Here is a 21,744-nt window from a genome sequence, read left to right on the forward strand (position 1 = left end):
TTAGAAAATTAGCTCATCTTTCCTTTAGCTGCTCTCCTGAAATCTCTGACCCATTCAGACCCAGAGTCTTGCGACTTTCCAATGCTTTTGTTTCATACACGATCCCCAGTAAAGGGCCACGGTACGACTGCAAGCAAAGACAGCGAGAGCACCAACCACCACCTATGCCGAGCATACTGCAGCTCCCAACAACGTTAAATAGATAAATAAATAAGTGAAACAGATTCCTAACAGAGCACTAAAACCCATCTGCTTCCCAGTAAGGGTGTCTCAAGAAAGTGTTTAAGGGTTCCTGTAAAGTTCAGACTTTCCAAATCTAAAGAATACAAACAGCTAAGGAATTACTTCATATTAATTACTCTGACCACTCGGTGCTTTATAACTTGACAGGTAGAAAATGTAATGAAAGAGGCCTACTAAACAACACCCTACCAAGTTAAAAAGAAAGCAAAAAATAAGTGTGGTGTGGGGCTGGTTTTGTTGTTGGTTTTTTGTTGTTTTGTTTTGGGCTTTTTTGTGTGTAGTCTTTGGTGTTTTGTTGGAGGTTTTTTGGTTTGATTTTTTTTTTTTTTTTTTAAACACAGCTGAAATGATCCAAAGTGGCTGTTGTGGGCAAAGCTCCACTGCTGCTGGAGTCTGACAGGGGAATCCAGCTGGCAGCTGCTGCACATTTGTCACCCACTTCTCACTCTCTTATTTCGTCCTCCAGAAAGCACCCCCGCTTCCGAGGTACATCCACCGGCAGACGGAGATCTAGGAAGAAAAGGGAACACCGAGTACGTATCAGTGCTTGGATATGTTTCCCTTGGCAGCATACAGAGCAATTGCATTTCTATCAGGTACTATAAAATATGCTTTCAATGTCAGACTATAACCTGATCACCTGAGGCCTACTGTTTAAAGAAACAGGTATTCTTCCAATTTTTCAAAAATTTAAATATAAAACCCCAAAGCAGATTATAAGAAAAGTGCTCCCATTCTTCAGTATGTATTATTTAGAAATGCCTTTGCCACCATGGATACCAAAAGCCAAACATTAATTACTATAAGCCCTATCTACAGAAAGGCCTGACCTGCCTGTGCCATATCCCTTTGTTTACCCAGAAAAGGCACAATTGCCTCAAAGCACACCACAGCCAGCGCCAGGATCCCATGGCGTCACAGAGAGGACAGACAAGAGGCTCCTTTTTTGACAGTTACCTCGATCCACAGCAACACAGAGATACTTCCCACGTATGGCCAGATCTTGCAGGTCAAGAAAGCGAACAAGTACCCCGATAAAGTCACAACAGCGCTACCACTGCAAACATCACCCACAAGAAATTTAACCTCTAAACAGACACATTCACATCTTCCAGCCTCTGTTCGTTCTCTGTACTACGAAGTTCCTGCAATAGGCACCACTTTTGCACTTTCTGACACCTGCCTCCTGCCAAAGCAGACTGTTGGGAACACATCTTGAAAACGCATAGGGATGGAGAAATGAGGGGGCTTGTAACAATGCACCTCTAAATTATGGCAAGTTAAGACACAGGGTATGACACCCACTCATCCCAAAGAGCAGACTGCCAGGACAGGCAATTTGAAATGCCTTCAATGAATATATAATGACGTCAAGGTAATGGCAACTGAGCTGGAGCAAGCAGCTGCCGCTTGGACCCCCGAGAGCAACTTCGCTTTGGGCTTCACACAGATGTTCAAGAGCTCAGGGCCAGGCCTGTCCCCACATTAACTCTTAACACCTTTGTAGGAAGAGATCTCACTGTGACCGGATAGGAAAACTAAATGAACATTAACAATATTTTTGGCTGGAAGGTGCAGGAAACAGTTCAAGGGAACAGATGACAGCATGGGAGAGCTTGCCTGAATGAAGATTTGCCCTTAGCAATTGCACCCAGAAATCTATTTACCTTGGAGGGAATGAGAGAGAACACACAGTGACACAACTGCAGCGGCATGGGAGTGGGTGGTAAATGTCTAGGGCACCTTGCAGCATAAAAAAGAAAAAAAGTCAGAGACAGTCATCAGATTATTTGCAGGACTAGACGACTCACAGAAAAGATATGGTCAGCCATCGAGAAAGAAAGTTTTTTTCCTTAATGTCTCAGCATCAGCTTAAATGCTTCAGTCCAGAAGTAACAAATTCCCCCTGCTCCATTCCGAGATGCCTATTTCCAGAAAGACGGGCTGAAAACAAAAATTCCTCCCATCAGAATCTGGTCCTTCTCCCGTGCTCTTTTAGAAGAGGAAGCACAAGCCACAGATATTAGGTCCAGTACAGCTGTGCTCACTAGCTGAGTGTGCCTGTGCAGCACAATGCAGAGGAGATGGGGAAGGAGACTCAAAGTATTTACAGAGTTCCTCTCAATCCTTTGTGAAGTCCAAAAGGACTCCTGTTGCAAGTGTGTATGCTGCCAACAAAAGCGGACAGATTTATTTCAAAAAACTTTATTTCAAAAACATTTTAACAGACGAGCTCAGCTAGAAAGTAGTGGGAAAGGCAGATGCATCATCAGCACCTTCAAATCTATGTCCTAAGAGCGAGCTTGGGGCTGAAAAAAAGCAGTCCCTGGAAGGTGAACTATTCCTTGCACTTCTGTGTGATAAACACGGCAGGAGCTAGAGCACCATACCCATCGCCTCTCAAGAAAAAGAGTGGGAAGGGAACAGACGACACGGCCCGTAATCATTTGCAATGATGTATCTTAGCGCCGAGTTAAGTTCTGCACCCTTTGTAGCAGACTCTGGCTCCCGGGAGGACTCAGAAGTAGTTGAAGAGGAGGGTTCTTCACCCGCTGCGTAGTTAATCTGCATTAATGACGTTAACTTACAAAAACCACAGTGGGTGCTAAATGTTTGCACAGCTTCAAAAAGGGACTCTAAAAATCAACTGAAGGTTACTGAGGCCTTTTCTGCTTAATGGTACAGAAATGCCGAAGACACTGTTGGAGACAGGACAATGAACTAGAGACACCTTTCATCTTGATTCGTCTGGGCAGAATGTTCTTAAAACTGGTAAACTAGAATTTAGCTGAGAAGGCTGGTTAAATACATTGGTTTTCCATTTGAAGGAAGCAGATAACCTATCTCAGTGATTTATGGTGCTGCAGAGATGGGCTGGCAGCTATGGAGGGAAACCCTGGGGACGGTGTTTTAGGGAAAGGACACTCGTCTTTTCTTGCTACAGAACAGCTGTGAAATGCAAAGAAGTCCAGTCCAGCTCTTTGGAGGGAAGCAATGCCTTCTCCACAAAGGCGGGTTTGATTCTTGGTGCGTTTTTACAGATTAACACCTTGGGTTGGGCTCAGAGCTGCTCCCAGTCACTGAAATGTACCACATTATATTGGCTCTCGCTGTGTGGTATCTACAACTTGGTGTCACCGCGTAACAAAGAAAAGTGATGTTAAAGAAATGTGACATTAACAAAGAAAGTTAACATAAAAAAAAAAACAGCCTACTGAAATAGATGGAAGAAGAGCCTTTTTCACAGCAGGGTGCGTGTATCAAAGTGCAGGCTCAGAAAACTTGCAAAGGAGTGCCCAAAGGAAAACAGGGAAACAGAGAGGACTCCATCACACTCAGAGGGCAAGTTGCCAAGAAACACCTGGAAATCATCGTGATGCATTTTAGCACAGAGAGATTAAAAAAGAAGTTGTTTCCAAAGTCTCACAGAGGACAGGAGGTGCTGACAGACAAAGGTGTAGTCAGAGCAGCAGAAGTCAGCTCGCACTTGAGCCTGCCTGCTTCAGGCTTACAGCTGACATGCAGCCGACAGGCTATGCCAGCTTGGAGGCTTCTATCACGCACCCAACTGACTTCGGGCTAGCTTGAGCCTGATCACGTTGGGCTCAGGTGTGCTGTCTATCTCTACCCTTAACACGCACACCAAGCCCCAAAGGTACAACAGTGGAGATGCAGGCCTGGATGACCGTCACATTTCCCAGAGAGCAGACTATGCCAATCGTTGCTAATTAGCGTTAGCGTAACAGTGTTTCATCCCTGTGGAACAATCCCATGGGAACGCTTTCCAACATGTTCCTGTACATAACTTTACAACTGGCACGTTAAGCAAATGTTTTCCTTCAGATATGAAAGCTGAGAAGTTTGCTAGTTATCTGTGATACCAGGAAGTAATTGAACAAGAGCTCTCGATTCTGTGTTTTAAACAAAAGCTTGTCTTTTTTCAAGGTGGCATCCCACCTTTTTTCTCAGCTTCCTGACAGAAAGACTTTATTCCTTACTTAAATGTTTGAAACTGATGGGCATTATGAGCTGAACTATTAACCAGCATCATGATCTGGAATCTAGAAACTACCCTTTGAAGTGAGCAACGGCTCTTCAAACCCCACCATCGGCTCTTTGATGAACAGCTGTGAGGGAAACAGCTTCTTAGAGACTTGCAGGCTGAACCAAACTCCCCTCTAGAATGGATCCCAAGTACTTTTTGTGTCCTCTTAGGTCTCTCTAATCTGTGGACATTTCTGTTTTCCCTTCAGTTACTAGATGTGTGAAGTTTTTAGCCTCAGATACTCTGCGGCTTGTTTTTCTCATGTGCTTCAGGACACTACCAGACTGGTACAATGTGTTCAGTGATCTGAGACAAAGCGTTCAGACTTCTACACTAGCTTCATCAGTTTGGTGGGTTTTGCCCCTGGAACTTCCATAGTTACCTCATTACTCAGTGTCTCCTTCACAGCACTGTCGCCCTCCAGCGAACACGTCTATGGACTTAATCTCAATATTGTGACATCCAGGTTTCTGGCACAACTCCCAGAACTCCAAGTTTTATTTACTTACATAATTTATACCCTTTCCCACATCAGAGTAATTAGCATAAGTGTCTCTATTGAAGTGTGTTGGTAAGTACACTAAGAGGTTGTACAGTTTAATATTTTAACTGAAGGAACAATGAGGTACTTACACGGCAGACAACAAGTAAATTCTCCTACTCTCCCCTTTCTGTAATAGTTAGTTTCAGAGTAGCTGTCACCGTAATCTCTGAGAAAACATAGAATCTTTCTTACCGAGAGAGTTGCCTGTGTCTGAACTGCGTCTTTTCCGGGAGAAAGATTTTACAGATGAATCTGTCTGTTCTACAGATTCGTTCACAGGCTCAGCTCCTGAAGTGAATTGTCTCTCTTCTGTCTCCGATGTCCTGGATTCACTTTTAACACTACTATTCTCCTTAAAAAAACACAACACAACAACAAAAGAAATAAAACCAAAGATCACTCAATGTTATCTTATAATAAAACTAATATATAACCAATAAAACAAAATAAAAGCTATTCTTCTCCACTCCAAAAGGGCATCTAACAGGTGGTGAACACTGCCTAGACAGTTGACACAGTAAGTGTTTTTAACTCAGAATTAAGGTTGCTAAATTGAAACAACCTCTTACAAAACATCATATTAAGCAAAATATGAGATCAGAAAACTAGAATACACAAAGTTAGGGTACATGTCCCCACAGTCTGAACTTTTCCCTCAGTTATTAAACTAGCTAGAAGAAATAAGCCAGAAGAAATACAGGTGCACTCATTCTTACCAGCACGTGTAATAGTAACGACAGATCTAGCTCAAACAACTTGACAGAGCTGTGTGATGCAGAACCACACGTGAACCACACATTTCTGGTTGGGAATCTCACCCCACCCCACCCAGTCGTTAAGACATTAAGTTATAATGTGTTGCTTGCTTTTTAGAGCCCTCTGCTGCTGCTCTACATGTATTTTGCAGGCAACCATTTGGCAAACTGGTACATTTCCATGATCATGTGGCAAAAACCTGTAGCAAAAAAAAAAAAAAAAAAAAAAAAAAAAAAAAAAAGGCAACCAAGTTCTGTTTCTATTTCACTGAGGCAGTACAGGCCCAAAGTTAAGCACCTGGAATCTACCTTTAGACAGAAAAATTTTCACAGTATCACCTGTTCTAGAATAGTCATCTCTTCTGCAAATATCTTATCCATCAATAACCTAAAGATGAATGACTGCTCAGAGCCTGCAATGTTTCCTTATATTAAGGGGAAAAAAAGCTTTTGAAAACCATTATGTGTGAGTTTACAGAAGACAAGAGGTCACACTTGGTAATAAGACAGTCTTTCCAAAAATCACGCTCGCCACCTTGAGTCTGTCATTACTCAATGTTGAGTATATAACAGGCTATGTGTATACGTATCAATAGAAACACACATAAATAATTACATTCAAAAAGGCCTGTGCAAATACAATAATGGAGTACTCCAGGGAGAACTAGTTCCCTCCCACACACCTCCTGCACTTGCTGGATACCCATTTGACTTGTTTTTTCCTCTTTGAAATGTGCTGTCTGGATGTATTGCTTTAGTACTGTTAACAAGGCCACGTGAAAAACACGTGGCTAGCAGTGCCTTTTGTCTGATGTCTGAACCACAACTCCTTCCCAGGCACAAAAACAAAGAAGGCAGGCAGGCTGTAGGTCACTACCTTCACCAGCTAGAATCCAAGTCTCACGAGTGATGATGACTTCTCTATTCCTGGTGACATTTACATAATAGCAAGTTCTAGAAAAATCAGTGAGCAGCCTTCATCAAGTAGTGAGAGAAGGGAAGATTTCTCAGGTAAGCATTCTAAACCGGATATTCCACCGGACAACTGCTCTAGAAACAGTTCTGCAAACTTCATTATTTAAAAAGAAGGGACTAATGAAAAGCAATACCAGGCAGGGGATGTAGAAACCAAACTGCAGTGTTTGATAAAGAAAAAACAAATAACATGCATATTGGGATCACCGTTATTAAGAAACTGTTACTAGCCTACGTGGTGAAAGTAGTCTAGACACTCTAACTAGCAGTTCTGCAAAGGACGTGGGGATGCTGCAGTGCCCAGTAAGGCTAACGACACCTTGGGCTACACCGGGACGAGCGTGGCCAGCAAACTGAGGAAATTTCATTCCCCCTCACTGGTGAACCTGTACTTCCAACGCTGTGTCCAATTTTAACCCTTACAGCTGCGTGTGTGGAAACTGAAGAGCAGTCATACTGCACAGCACCCCTTTCAGATTTCTTTTTATCACTGTGTTTATAGACTCTTACACACCAACTCTTCAGTAATCTAATGTAATAGGTAGTAATACCATTTTCAGCCTAACAGCATCAGCCTAGCCCACACAAGTCTGGTTCCCAAGCTATCCCTTTTTTTTTGTTTGGTCTTTTAAGCGAACATGTTTCTGACCGTGGATTCACCGCACCTGTGGACAGGCCCTCCACTCAGGTCTAATACTTCTGCAACTTCAGAGTCCGAAACATTGTTTGGCGGAGAATCAAGCAAAGCTACCAAAGCTGACAGACGTGAAAGTTTTGCCTTTTCACTTCAGTTACTGAAAAACGCCAAAACTGCTGCATCTCACTACTTACACGACTTACGAGACACTGACTGGACTATACCCATACCCAGCTGGAACCATGATGGGAAGCTGAGGTACTAAAATTAGCAACTCGCATGAACGGGGTTTGCTGGATTCACCTTCCCCAAAGAAAGCAAGCGTTTCAGCCTTCACAGAGGTATGCAGCCAAGGAGACTGTAATGAAATCGGGGGCAAATTCCTCTTGATCAAGCATTACAGAAATGTTCTATTTCCACTTTAAGAAGAAAATAAAACATTTCTTAGGAGTAGGAGTGGAATAAGAGATGTCCATTGAAGGCCAAAGCCTCTAAAAGTCTAGGACAGAAATTCACTGAGGCTAAGAGGACAACGCTGGATCTGAACTGTTGAATGTACCAACTCTTTTCATGTAAAGAGCTGCTCTTTAATTTGCTGTCTTTTAGGAAATCGGGAAAGCAGAATAAAGCAGGTTTCTACTAAACTGTTACTTCTATGAGGAAGACAGTTCAAGGCGCAGTGCTGGTCACAAGAGTAATTAAATGCTGGGAAATACTGTGAACGAAACAGAAAACAAAACAGTACCAGCTTGGTCAAAAGGTCCCGTATGCTAAAACCGACAGTTTCAAGGGCTGACTTCAGTCCACAGAGCAGAAACCCAGGATGAAGTACACAGCATCATCGCAAGTCCTCGGGCTGAAAGTAGCTGGAAAGTATAAGCAGGAATGCCCTGCTCTGTTTGCGGGCCTTGTTCTTGCTCTTCCCTACACATCAGGTTACAGCTGTTGTTTTGAGACTTGACGCTGGGCAAGACAAACCTTTGATCTGACCCAGCAGAGCTGTTTTGATGCTCTTGTACGAACACTGGAGGAATTTGCTCCCCCTCTGCTCGTATAGAGAGGAACAGAGCGGTCTTCTGTGCACGCCCACTATTCTGTCACAAGCTTGCTCTAAAACACATGGTACCAACAGCCGCTGAAAGCCTGAGTGCTTCCAGATTCAGGGATGAGGAAGAAAACTGTGCTGGAGCCTGATGTGAGGAGTACAGGCACCGAAGCCTCCTCTGGAGAGTTCTGCACCTGCCATGACCCCAGGCTCTGGACAAGTAGGGTGTTAAGTTACCCTTCCCTCTCCCGAGTTTGGGAGGAGGAGACTAGTTGAAGAGGAGTTCTAACAGAAAGAGGGAATCTGTCAAACAAAACGCTGAACAGTCCCTGAATTGCTTTTCAATTGCTCAAAAAATGAGGCCAGTTATTTAACCAGTTACAGTCCAGGACCAACATCAGGATTCTCACAAATATACAAAACCTCCCTCCCAAACAACTACGTGGTTCGTGTGCTTAATTCCCCCAGTTCTTGACAAGGAAGTTCAGGTCACGGACTCCAAAGGCCTTCAACAAGGGACAACCTACCATTCTAAAAATGCAGTTCAAAAATTCTCGAAACTGACAACATTTAAAGTGCGGTCAACGCTTAATATATTGAGTGGGCACCAATTAAGGAGTACTGCCAACTCTATGCACTAGCACAGGGATGTGCTCTTCCCTACACAGTACGGAGCAGAACAGTCTAGTCTAGGCTTGAGCTATGCAGAGGCTTGATCAGAATACACAGCCCTTTCTAGAAAGATACCCAAGAGGAAGATGACTAATCTTTATAACGCTGAAAGCAACAATGGGAGGTTTGCGCCAGCTGATGATTCCCGATCTAGAAACTTCAGTGAAGGCATCAAGCTACCGACAGAACAATAAAACAGTAGCTTCAATGCACACACAAAAATGAGATTGAGTGCCTACATGCAAGGTAGGTCTCATGCAGCAGAAACAGATGCAGTCAATCTCCTGAGCTTACCTTGTTTTCAAAACAAAACAAAACAAAAAAAAGCAGAGCACGCATTTGCTGCCTTAACAGAGTAACACCTAGAATGCCCCTCACTCCTCATGAGACTTACAATTTTACATACCAGGAAGACCAGGTACAGGTAGACCGACGTACAATTACAACTTGTTGTACACCACAAAGTATAAACCAATGAAGATGCTTTATACCAGTCAAATGTCAATAAACTATACTTTCCACAGAAAACAGAACTTAACAACTATTTACCAGAAACAATCTAACCGTTTATCTAAATTTAAGCAAAAATCTGCCTCCAGTGGCAATTCTCAAAATATTCTTCTTTGTTGGAGATTAAAGATGGTATGTTACAACCTAAAAAAGCATCCACTTCATCACCACGAATACACCTGCACTACACATGTTTCCCATGCAAATGAGCACCCTAACTTGGCCAACAGGCTGACACGTCATGCTCATTAACATGGGAAACAGGGGATACTTTTTCATTCCGTCTTCTTTTTTATATCTTGCTTTACCAACCAAACCCTTCACTGTCCATTAAAAGCTTAATTAAAGAAGCCTTCAGTTCTTAAGCAGGCAAGAATATTGAAAAGCTATCGGTCCAGGCCCTAGCATTACTATCAAATATAGTTAGCTCAAGAAAGATGTTGGTTTACCTCCCCTTACCCCTTACCTGCTCTGGACTGAACAATTCTTCCTGAAAAAACATGAGGGAGAACTCAGCTGGGCGGTGATGTGGTTCTTTGCTCCGTTTTTCACCTGCTTCCTGTGTGGTCAGAAGTTCTTGTAGTATTTTAGCAGCAGCAGCAGTTTCTATAGACAGAGTGGGATCGGCAGCACAAAGAATGTCAGAAGGCTGCAATGGAGACAAATCCAGTGCTCCATCTGCTGCCACCAGAAACGACATGTCTGAAGTTACAGGAGTGAGACGTTCCAGCTGGCTTTCCTCAGTTGAAGAAGGTGTGTAACCATTAACAGGTGGTGCCTGATTTCCATTAAGCTCCAGGATTGAATTCTGGCTCTCTACAGGTGCCACTCCCACCTTTTCAGCTTTGCATGATGAATGCACCTCAGCGGCAACCTGAAACATGGCTTCAAGACTGACTTCTGCCTTCTTGTTTTCTTCAGATGTATTACATAGCCAGTCAGATGGCATCAGTTCAGCTTCGTAAGATGACTGCATTGGAGGATTCTGGAAAAAACAAAATACAGTGAACTTTTGTATAAAAAATTACCATGACAGGATGTGTATTGAATCTGTTTATCCATTTATCCAAAAGCTTGAAAGATTGTCCGTTATTCTCAGTTAAATAGCAAGTTTAACCAGAAGAAAAAAGAAAAAAAGCTACTGCTTTGTCTTGGTTTTCATTAACCACCTTACTCTTGGCATGCTTCCTTTCTACTATTCATGGTCTATCCTGGAGAGAAGGTTACTTACCAGGAGCTGGTGTATGCCTGCAGATGCATTGTCTGCACACCCTTTGCACCGCAGGTGTTAAATATACCCAAGCATTCAAATCAGAGACTTCTGGTCTTAGTAGAACCTGTGGGGGTACATCAGAACCACCCTCTTCACGTGCCACATACGTAATAGAAAATGAGAGAGAAAATCCACCCGCCTTCAGTTCCTTCTAAAACTCAAGCATTCCTGTTGCTGTTGTATAAAAAAATCAGTATAAACCACAACATTTTTAAGCAAAAGAAAAAGGTCCATATGCTGTAAATGTGCATATGGACAACACAACTTGAGGAACTCACCGCTTCTTAACCAATAATACCATTTTCCTCCTCAAGCGACTGTCCATAGGCACATCTACACAAGGGGTGCCCCCCAGGGACGCCCCAGTCCCAGGAGGAGTGGGAGTTCAAATACCGATGACAGCAAATACTGTAAAACTGCCCTGCCTGTCACAGCCTCACATCTGGACTCTCCGGTCATGACAGTGTCCCACAGAGGCACAACTCAAAGTCTGCATCGATCTGCATAAAAACCCGACAGAATTTCAGGTCAGAAACACTTCTTGTAGAACCTACAGAGACTGCCTTTGCCATCACAGATCAGGTCTGAACACTACTAAAATTTTTCACTGTAATGACATCACAGGATGACAGGACACAATCAGCAATCCAGTGATGATTTTTTTAGTAGCATTCATATATATCGAGTAACCTTTAAAACAGAATGAAGACAATTAAAGAGTTTTTCCAAAGCAGCAAGTCCTACCCAAGTGAAATGATAGATGACATTTTAACAGCCAGTGTCTGTACTGCTACTTCTTCTGGAGGTGACTCAGTCAAAGGACACTAGAAGGGTCATTTCTTCTGACAAATACAAGTCATACAATGATGTTGAACAGAAACTCAGGTCTATTTAAAATACAGCCTTCTTTTGGAAGAGATCCAGTATGAAGGAGTAGTCCTTAGTGCCTGACTATCCTTAGACCTTCTAGCTGAGGTCATGGTTAATGAAAAGCTACTTCCAGAGACGAGTAAATTAGAAACAGGAAGCTGCAGGATCACCTACTAGGAAAGCCGTATCAGATCAAATGCCAGTGAAGGACTTGGTCTCTCCCTGATGGAGATACCACAAAGAGATGAGATCCTGTCTCCTGGGTGTGTGAAGGCAAGTCCTGGTGTGGATTCGTGTAGATGTGCCAGTTTGTAGATAGCCACAAACTGTGGAGGGTGGGGGGAAATGGAGGGGGAAATAAAACCTGGAATTTGAGAAATTTAAGTTAAGTTAAGCTAAGTAAAGGCTAAGCCACCTTTATGTTTTTATGAGATAGGTTCAAACATTATTCCTCTCATTTGATTTTTTTTTTTCAGTTCTATTTTTTTAAAATGTTAACAAGGTGTTTCATTTCTGTTGCATTGCTTGTTTACTGTCATAAGTAGTCAGGATTTTAAGTAAGATCTGGGTTACCAAACCGTCCAGGAATAAGATCATCCCTGCCAAAAACCAATGAACCAACCTACCCATACTGAATCTTTTTCTGCCTCTTCTTAAGGGACCTCAGCTTGAAGCTGTTACAGCACATATTGTCCTCTTGGATGCACTACAGGATCTCGTGTGTATTTCCAACAGGAGAAAGGGGCCACGCAAAGGTACAATTTAAATCCTTTTAGTTCACCTGGAGAAGGATGGGGGGAGACAGCAACAAAACAAGGAAAACCGATAAAAGATTGAGAAGTCAGGGCCTGGAAGACTAATAGCTTGCTGGTCATTCAAGCTCAAGAGGAAAAATGGTCTAACTTAGCAGAAGTGGTGAAAGAGAAGATGGGCATTTCACTTATAAGATTAGCGTAGCGTGTGCAGGAATTAAAGCACAACCACACCTTTTCAGGGACTGCTAGCACTACACAAATCTGGCTTGAGTGCTTGGGCAATCGGAATTAGTTCAGACTTGATTTCTTTTTGAAATAACATGGCTGATTATCATTCCTTATTACAAATAAAAGCAAACTACTTAGGACTGCTTTTAAGGTCAGAAAGTTGTTGTTCTTTTTTCTTGCACGTTTATTTCTTCCATTTCCCGTTACCTCTTGCTTCAGATCCACAAGGAAATACCGACAGCTTAATAACCATGGTAATGGCAATAATCAAACAGCAGGGCTGCTATTAAGAAAAGACAAAACGAGGTGGGGGCAGGAAAAAAAAAATTAAAAATCCAATATGTAGCCTCAGTTCACATCTATGATAAAGCAGCGGGGAAGTATTGAGCTAATGGTTGTGAGCTGCCAGCACTGCTGCTGCAGAAGATAGCAGGAGGTCTCTCAAAAGACTCATTCCTACCCAAGGATACTGATTCACCACACTAATCCAAACCCCACTTAAGAGAACCCAAATGAAAAATGGGTAAGAAGTTGTACCTGAGCTCCCTGTTTTGTAACCAACCGTGATGAGAGTGTAATAGAAACCTCTGAAACCCCAATTTCAGAAACCTGGTGAGATACACCATCATCAGCCACCGTGTCTGGGTATAACCACCTATGTCCCCTTGCCATTCCACGCAGTAATTCTCTGTAGCTTTTCCTGGAGAGCAAACTGCAGCCAACCAACCAGTCAGTTACCGGCCTGGTCTGCCCGTGTTCCAGGCAGGGTCACCTAACACTTTCAGCAGCTCAGGTGCGTACTGTACAAGCCCAGCAGCTGGCCTCCAAGACCCAGAAACTCCACCTGTCTTAATCTCTCCTAAACTTAAAAGCGATGCTCTCTGCAAGACCCAGTAAGGAACAGCACAAGGTTTAGGCTTCCTTGTCCAAGAGTGCCCGCTTTTCCTTCTGAGACCACAAAGCACCGTCTGGATCCAACAGAAACGGGGCTGGTAACCAGCTTGCTGACTGCTAGTGCGCCGATACGGTTCGCTGTCTTCGGGACTGGTCCAGCAGTTTCGTATAGGCTGTGCCACTCCTATCTAGCAGCGCACAGCGGGACCAAACAGCCTAAAACGCCCCGCAAACCACGCTTCAACAGCATCACACTGAATTCCTGCGACTGGTGGAAGGTATTGAGTGGAACGATAGGAAATATACCATGCAATAGGTCAATTTTTTGTGAAGAACAATAAAAATGCTTAGCAGCCAGGGCTGATGAATTTTACCGCTTTTGAGGATTTGTGCAAGTGGTTACTGATGGATGATCAATACACCAGCCGGGCAGGATGCTCAATACTGCAGCTTGCCACATCCCCCAGCAGAAGTTTGGGGAAGTATATGCCCCAGAACACACAAAAGGCAAACTGATTATTCCCCACAGCTCAGCAAGAACCGCAGGCAAACTGCTGTCTTCTGTACCACCTGCACAGCCTGTCACCACGTTCCAGGAGAAATGACCTAGGCTATGCTAAGACTCAGAAATCTCTAGAAGTCCCGTTGATCCACGCGGTACGATAGTTGTGTTACCCTGCTCAGAGACAGCCGGTTACTGACCTGGTGGAACTGATACAGGGCACTGCTCGCCTTTGGCCTTCTCACGCAGAGGATCGCCTTCCCGCAGTCCGCCCAGATGCTCGGCAGCTTTTTGCTGGGGGTTTCCAGGAAACAAAGCAACCACTAGCAAGTGGCCTAAAGCTCTTCTGACTCCACACACTGCCCACGGACTCGCTTCTCCAAACAACTGAGTTTTACTAGACCCTTTGGACACTGTATATTATCCTTCAATCTAGCCACAACGCCACCTTTGACAACTCCTTTGGAATGATTTACTATCCCATGGATCTCGGCCTTCCGAGATAAGCTATTTAATTGTGACTGCCCATCGCTCAGACGGATCCTCATGTCCTGGATGAAAAAAGCAGCTCACAATTAAAGTGAGAGGACAAAGATGCACTGTGCGAAAAATAAATACTACAATATCGACGGCATGACTGGCTGTTGGCTATTTATAGCCTTACACTAACGTGTTACCCTGGCCATAACCTGCCCATCTTGGATAAGCTTATTTTTTGAAAGAAGTCACGAATAAAAGACAAAGGTTGATATTTGCAAGACAGGAAACTGGATGATCAAGCTTGGGTAGGTCAACCCTTTTTCAACATACATAAGCATAACTTGCTTCGCTTGTCCTCTATGAGGGGAAAAAAGTATATGCGTTATGCTGTAATAGAAAAGGAAGCTCTTGCATTTTTACTTCAGATCTTCCGATATCTGATAAGCCAGGCCCTCCAAATAAGGTGCAGTTTCCACTAAAATTACATAAAGCGTTTACAGGAAGTACTGGAGTTATCTTTAATAAGAGATCTCTGAGGTGGGGCCCATTCCGAAAAGTCACCTTAGTTTTCCTCGTTCATCAAATGAAACTCAGGACTGCAGGAAGCTGTCCGGGACAAAGAAGTGGAGCTGCTTCTCAGTATTTTCATAATATTAAAGAATCTCTTTTTGTCCAGGCAAGAGCATTCTTCCAATACAAATGCAGGCTCATTAACTAAAAGTGATTCTGGTGAAGTCAAGCAAAAACACTCCACTGATGGGGACACCCACTATGCTGCTACCCTGAAACCTAACCTGAATTACAAAACTACCCGTTTAACATTCAGTGGTTCTTTGAAATAGGTATTCGTAAACCACATCACTTTCACTTTATCAAGCAGATCAATTTTCAAATTTATGTCCTTAATTTCACAAGTGTATAAACCTGCAGTTCATTCATACGGTCTCCTTCGCTTTCACCTCCTTTCAGCAGGCTACGCTCACCTGGACAAAGCTGTCGTGGGTGCACGCTGAAGCAGCAGGACCAGCACAGCCAGCCAGCGGATCTGTGTGGGCTGCTGCTGAACAGCTCTGTGGTGTGGCTGCAAGAATTCAAACACAGCTATCAGACTGCCGGGACTTGTGCCTGGTGTGCAGAGTTCTATTGCTTACTTTGATTAAACATTTCAATAATCACACGGTAAATGACATTCCAGAAATTTATTGTTACCTCCCAAGTCATTTTAAGACCAATTTCTTAATCTTAAAAATATTTAAGATATGTATAGATATATTAAAAACATATATTATAAAATTGGTAACACACACATACATGCAGAAACTTCATCATCAGAGTCTTTTGTGTCTTAGTATCACCTCTCTGATTTGGCTGCTTGAGTTTCTTGTCACAATACACCACAGAAAGCGTATTCACATAGCTGAGCCTAGGTGTTCATACACACTTGTGACCACGTGAATTTTAAGACTTACAAAGAAAATGAATTATCTTAACCGAGAGTGTATCATTCCGAAGAATATCATGACTACTCCTAAACTACCACTCACCAGAAAGGTCTTCATAGGTAAGTGAACCCTACAGGCACAGATGCATTCAAAAGGCGCGACTGGACTTGCACTGTCAGGTGGCACCAATAACTAATATGTCTCACATGGTCTCCACGACTGATTTTTCATTATTACACACTCTCGGATAATAAAGCTTCAACGCATTTCATTGATGCGATTCTACTGCTGTCAAAGGTTTGGCAGATAGTTGAAAGTAAACAGAACTAAATCCTTAAACTAATTATGGTCTAAGGCTAGTGGGGAAAAAAAGACTTAGATGAGCGTATTTCATGTTACTGACCTTTCAATAAGAATCATAATGAAAAACGAGGGAAATCTTTTTGTCACGGAAGTTAACAAACAAGTTTGAATACACACAAAATGAAATCTTTTGACAAAGTTCTACTTTGATTTCATTTAATGGGACTTCAAAAGTGAAATGAATAGAGTCAAGAATAAGATTGAACATACATTCTTTAGTTCTCTCACTTACTAAATACGTATCTTAAGGTTAACTATCACTTTCCAAACAAACTAATCTTGCTGCTGTGCTCTCATGATGAAGGAAACCAGAGTTTTTCATGTGGACATATGACGAAACACGCTTTCAGCATTCTGTATGTTATAATATATAGAAGAAAGGATAGCGGAGAGATTAAGAGATACACAGGCACAGAAGTAAAACCGCTGAGACAGTCCTAGAGTGACAGTGAAAATTAGAAGATTTATCATACTCCACTGAAATGTCACTTACACTCTCAGAAACGCTGATTAATTCACTGGAGGTTTCAAACGCCTCAGATTCCCTAAGTTTCTGTATTTTAGTTTTGATTACACCTTGCAAAATTTGATATGTTTTCACTGTGTTCTCACACCCACCTCCCACCCCAGAAGATTCTACCTGAGCAACATAGCCAAGTTATCCTTTAAACTTAAAGCAAAAGGAGCGTCATCCAGTGAGAGAGATCTCCATATTCATGTCTAAATCTACGCTGGTCTCCCTCAGCTCCCCTACAGGCAGTACTTCAAAACAGGCACTTCCAGGACACCAGGAATCTTACCCAAGACAAACTCTAAACTGAGCTACGTGAAATCGCACCCGAGACGCCCCTTTCCTTCCCTTGACTACGGGAGAGGGCTGGGGCCTTAGCTGAGACAGAGACAACTACAATTCATCATGATGAGTTTCAGCCTATGCTCTGTAACCAACAGAAACGCAAAGCGGGGACCACCTCCCACCTTAATGAAGCAAGTATTCTGGATGAGGCTTGGAGCTACCTGGTCTAATAGAAGGTGTCCCTGCCCACGGAGGGGGGTGGGAACTTGCTGATCTTTAAGGTCCCTTCCAACCCAAACCATTCTGTGATTCTCAGGACACCTGCTCCTGGGAGAAGACTTAATAGTTAGCAGCTGGTAAGGCAGGCTCCACACTCTGGCCACCACAGAAATCTTTGCATAAGGAGCACGTGGCAGAAGTTGCCTGTCTCTTAAACATTCAAGTGCGTCTACAAGAAATGCCCAGCTCCTCAGAACCCTTCCTTGACAAAAATGACGTTATGGGAACTGTTGATTATTGTCTGAAATGTTCTCAGCAGAGGTCTCAGAAGAGATGCACAAAAGATGTAATGATTTCACTGTGTAGGATTTCTAAACAGGGATAGCTAGCTGTCTCTGTGAAGGCGCGGCTGCCAAAGGAGGAGCAGGCAGAAGGAAAGAATAATAACTGAGCTTTAGTTTGTTCAAGGCAAGAGTCACTGTTCTGAATTTCCGAAGTTTTAGGGAAATTAAAAAAAACACCACAAACCCACAACAAATACACCACCACTCCCCAGAAAATACCCTGTCATGTGATTTTTCCCATTCAAGGTAAGGGCAAGGAAAAGAACAGTAATTTGCTTCAACTCCTCTTCTGAGGAATAAAAACACTTAAGTGAGACTGATTTATTTTGTAATTGAGTGATTAAGTGAGACTGACAATTGTGGCAGAAATAATTTAGAAAAAAGAAAGGAGCCAAGACTATTGTACTTTCTAGTCTTCAGTGCATAAAAAAATACAACATAAAGAAGCTAAGCAAGAAAAAAAATTCAGATACAAAAATAGTACGAGCAGAATGAAAAATTCTACACCAGGAGTCCTCAAACTACGGCCCACGGGCCGGATATGGCCCCCCAGGGTCCTCAAACCGCCCCCCGTATTTACAGAACCCCCACACCACCCCCAGCCCCGCCGGGGGTTGGAGGGGGAAACCAAGCAGCCGCAGATGACTTCCTGCCATCTAATCTGCGCGCCGGCCCCCTGTTTAGAAAGTTTGAGGACCCCTGTTCTGCACAATACTTTTGACTAATCTTTGAGTTTAAAACCTTAACCTGGAAAAACATGAGACCAAGGCCTAGGATACTACTTCTTAACAAGGTCTCAGTGCTTTAATATCATTGTCCAAGTTTTGCTTAATTAAAAAAAAACAAAAATGAAAGTTAGCCTCACACCGACTAGTATTGGACAAATGTTCTTCTCCTCGGCCTTTCACCTCAACAGAAAGGCTATCCAGAAAATCACCAGGGGACACGCAAAATCTGGAGGAAGGACACGAATACCAAACAGAAACTCCTTTTGCTTTAGGTCCATCTTCCTTTTAGACTTGACACTTTCTAATTCTCACTTGAGATATACGCATGGCAGAGTATTGTAGAAAAATATTTGAAAGTCTCACTTTAAAATCTGTTTTTGAAAAGCAAATGCAGAAAATTTTTTCATACCTGTTGGATAGCAGGCTTGTGAGTACGGCACTGAAGATGCAGAGTACTACAATTTGCAATGGATGCGGCAACGCTTTGAGTCCCTTGCTGAAGTGGCGGAAGAGAAGCCGCAGGCTGGAGTGTGTACGTGGCTCCTGTTGGAAGCGTCTGGAGTACCGGAAAGGCAGCCCCTTTATCTGGAAAAGCTGGGGAAGCCCCTTGCCCTGGCAGCAACCCAAGTGGTCCCTGCTGGATCCAAGTGGAAGGGACTGGAGTCGGATCTAATCTTTGTGCCGGTGAAGTGCTGGGGGCTCGGCACGAGGTTGCCATGTAGGAGTAAGGAGGGAAAACACCTTGACCGTAAAGTTGATGAAACTGTCCTCCAGTCAGCAGTCCTGCAGTGGGTACAAAATAAAGCGAAACAAGTGTTAAGGAAAGGAGTTTTCACAGGCAAAGAAAGGCAATATGAGGAGCCAAGGCTCTACAACGTTATTTGGGAAGACTACCTTTGCTCCAGCGTACTTAACCCAGAAAGGAGACTGTACTCTTAAGACCCGAGCATGCAGGAACTGCTGTGCGGCACACGAGTGAAGCGCCAACACAGAGGTGTCTGCGTAGCATTCAATCTCCTTCAACTGGCAGTAACGAGTTACCCATATTTAGAAACGTGCTATAAATCAAAATGTGTAGTAACTTACTAAACCAAACAAAAGCAATTTTGAAAGTACAGTGTGTTAAATCAGACAATACATTTTTAAAAAGGGACATCATAAAGCAAGATTTGACCGAACTCCACTACTGACAGCTCACAAACAGCTAAGGGAAGCGCAATGTCAAAATCCTCCAAAGGACTTTGCAAGTACTTTATGACAAGTCATTTATTTGGTCAAGAAAAAAATTTCAAAGCCATTTTTTTCTCAGTCAGCTCAACTAGTTCAGTGCAGACTAAAATATCCCAGACTTTGCCATTTTGTTATTTCCTAGAGAGTCCTTTTATTCTTCTCCATTATTTTATAGTTTCCTCTCTCGGACAGTTACTGTTTCATGAAATGGCATTTGCTTTTATACCATGACAGCTCAATTTCTGTTTCGGTGACTTTGTGGAAACACTGACAGTAACACCGCAAACGCCTGCGCTCATTGATTTCTGCAAGAACTACTGCATTTGTGACTCCCCCGCAGGATTGCATTTAGCCATGAGAATTACGAGTTTCAGGATGGTTCACGTCAATAGGGTTGATCTAGAAGCCAGGCTTTCTCAGACCTGTAGTTTCCAATTCTCACTCAAAAGGACTTTTTTTAAAAATAGCCTCACATTTACCTCTTGCACTCCTCTGATGAAAACTAATTCAAGAAATCAGTAACATACAGTCATTATTCTGCAAGTTCACATTTAACCATTAAGAATCACTAAATAAATACCAGCTGACCCTGAAGATTTGCTAAGACTTAACGTATAGGACCGTTTATTCCCTGTTCAGTACTTTCACCATTTATAAACAGAGAAGGAACAGGGGTATGAAAATTCTTTTGTTTATATTTTACCTTTGGATAGGGACGTGAAGATTATCTAGTTCTAACACGTAAACAAGACACCAGGGGATGCCAAGTTACCAACCTCCAGTTGCTGTCCAGGAATTGCTCCTGAATGTTTAACAGAGCGTTACACCCTGCAAGACACTGGGAACAGACGTGCCCCTAAACAGTCAGTACAGAGCGCACAGTGCATTGTCAGCCTGTCAGAACTTGACTGCATAGAAACCCCAATGTTTTCCTTGTTCTGTCTTTCTAGAAAATGAGACTCCTAGAGCAAAAACTCTGAAACTGCAGCCATCAAAACAGCGGACAAAAAATGAACAGGTCATCTCTTTCTCATAATTTCCTTTACCAGTGGTCTGCATTACATCAGACAAACCACATGTCACTGAAGTCTGCTATGACTCACCTTAGCCTTAACAAGGTTAACATCAAATCATTAATTTAAATGCTTCCTGGCCTCCCTACTGAAATAAGTTCCATCCCTTCTCCGATGCTTCATTTTGTCTTCTTGGTATTGCACGTGCAGTTCCACACACATCACGGAAAACACCACTTGAATTAGATGACAGTTCCTACCCTGACACAGTAACCACGAGCATGGTGATACCCTACTCTGCTCTAAAGGCCAGCCGGTGCTGCAGAGAGCAGTACCATCAGCTGCTTCTCCCCTTCTCCTGGTCGCACAGTCCTGCCGCTCCTCCTACACCGCGCCTTACAGCTCTGCACCCATGGGGTGCATCACCCGGGTCCAAGAGCCAGCCACAAAAAGGCTGTTGAAGTCTTCTCCGATCGTTGCGCTGAACCAACACGTTGCTGTATCAGCTGCAAGGAAGATGACAGTTAACATGCCACCAAGGGAATGGGAAGCCGGAGTGCTCTTCTGGCAGCAGCCCAAGAGCACTGCAAAGCGAGATATTCACATCTGCCTTACACAGCACCAACTACAAAGCTTTAGGGCCGATACAAAATGTGTGGAATAATCCTGAGGGCTCACACTTGTCTTGGGAAAACTCAGATCCTCTCAAAGAGCGTTAGAAAGAAAGAAAACACGTTCTAGGGCTTTTCAGCAGTCTTATTTTCTCATTAGCTCTCACCTACTCATTCAATCCATTTTAAAAACTACGTAGCTTGTGAATTCTTTTTCAGGAGACAACTGACAAAAATCTTACTACCAGGTCTTGTCTCCTTTGCACAAAACTAACAGGATGCTCTAGTTATCACTTCACATGACTCACTTTCACACACATTTAATGACAGCTTATTAAGCACCCCTACTGATGGGCATCCTTACCGACGGGCAAGAAGCAGTAACGTTCATCTGGTAGAGCTGTGCCAGCTCCACAGAGATTGAGCAAGGGTGTTCTTAGTGTAGTACGCAATGGAGACTGTACTGTAGTCTACAGGCAGCCTGAAATACATGTGAACCATGCTACTCATGCTTACTGGCAGCAGATCTACCTGCATAAACGACAACAGCTTCCCTACACCAGGTGAACT

At 43.1% G+C, this 21,744-nt stretch overlaps 1 protein-coding gene across 2 annotated transcripts; it reads right to left on the minus strand.

Moving 5' to 3' along the window:
- Positions 1-76: 76 nt before the first annotated feature.
- Positions 77-19,031, minus strand: LOC129735104 (heat shock factor protein 5-like). 2 transcript variants are annotated; one of them, XM_055700485.1, is made up of 6 exons: positions 18,730-19,031; positions 15,412-15,509; positions 9,893-10,411; positions 5,025-5,184; positions 1,911-1,986; positions 77-753 (listed from the first exon to the last, which is right to left on the minus strand). In XM_055700485.1, exons 3-6 carry the CDS (start codon positions 10,400-10,402, stop codon positions 675-677), a joined length of 825 nt encoding a protein of 274 aa, XP_055556460.1. In that variant the 5' UTR covers positions 10,403-10,411; positions 15,412-15,509; positions 18,730-19,031; the 3' UTR covers positions 77-674. The 2 variants fall into 2 exon arrangements, with proteins under 2 accessions (XP_055556460.1, XP_055556461.1); XM_055700486.1 differs by lacking the exon at positions 1,911-1,986 and having other exon boundaries at positions 18,730-19,029.
- Between the last annotated feature and the right edge of the window lie 2,713 nt (positions 19,032-21,744).

Source organism: Falco cherrug, unplaced genomic scaffold (assembly GCF_023634085.1).
Source record: "Falco cherrug isolate bFalChe1 unplaced genomic scaffold, bFalChe1.pri scaffold_35, whole genome shotgun sequence".
Lineage (NCBI taxonomy): Eukaryota > Metazoa > Chordata > Aves > Falconiformes > Falconidae > Falco > Falco cherrug.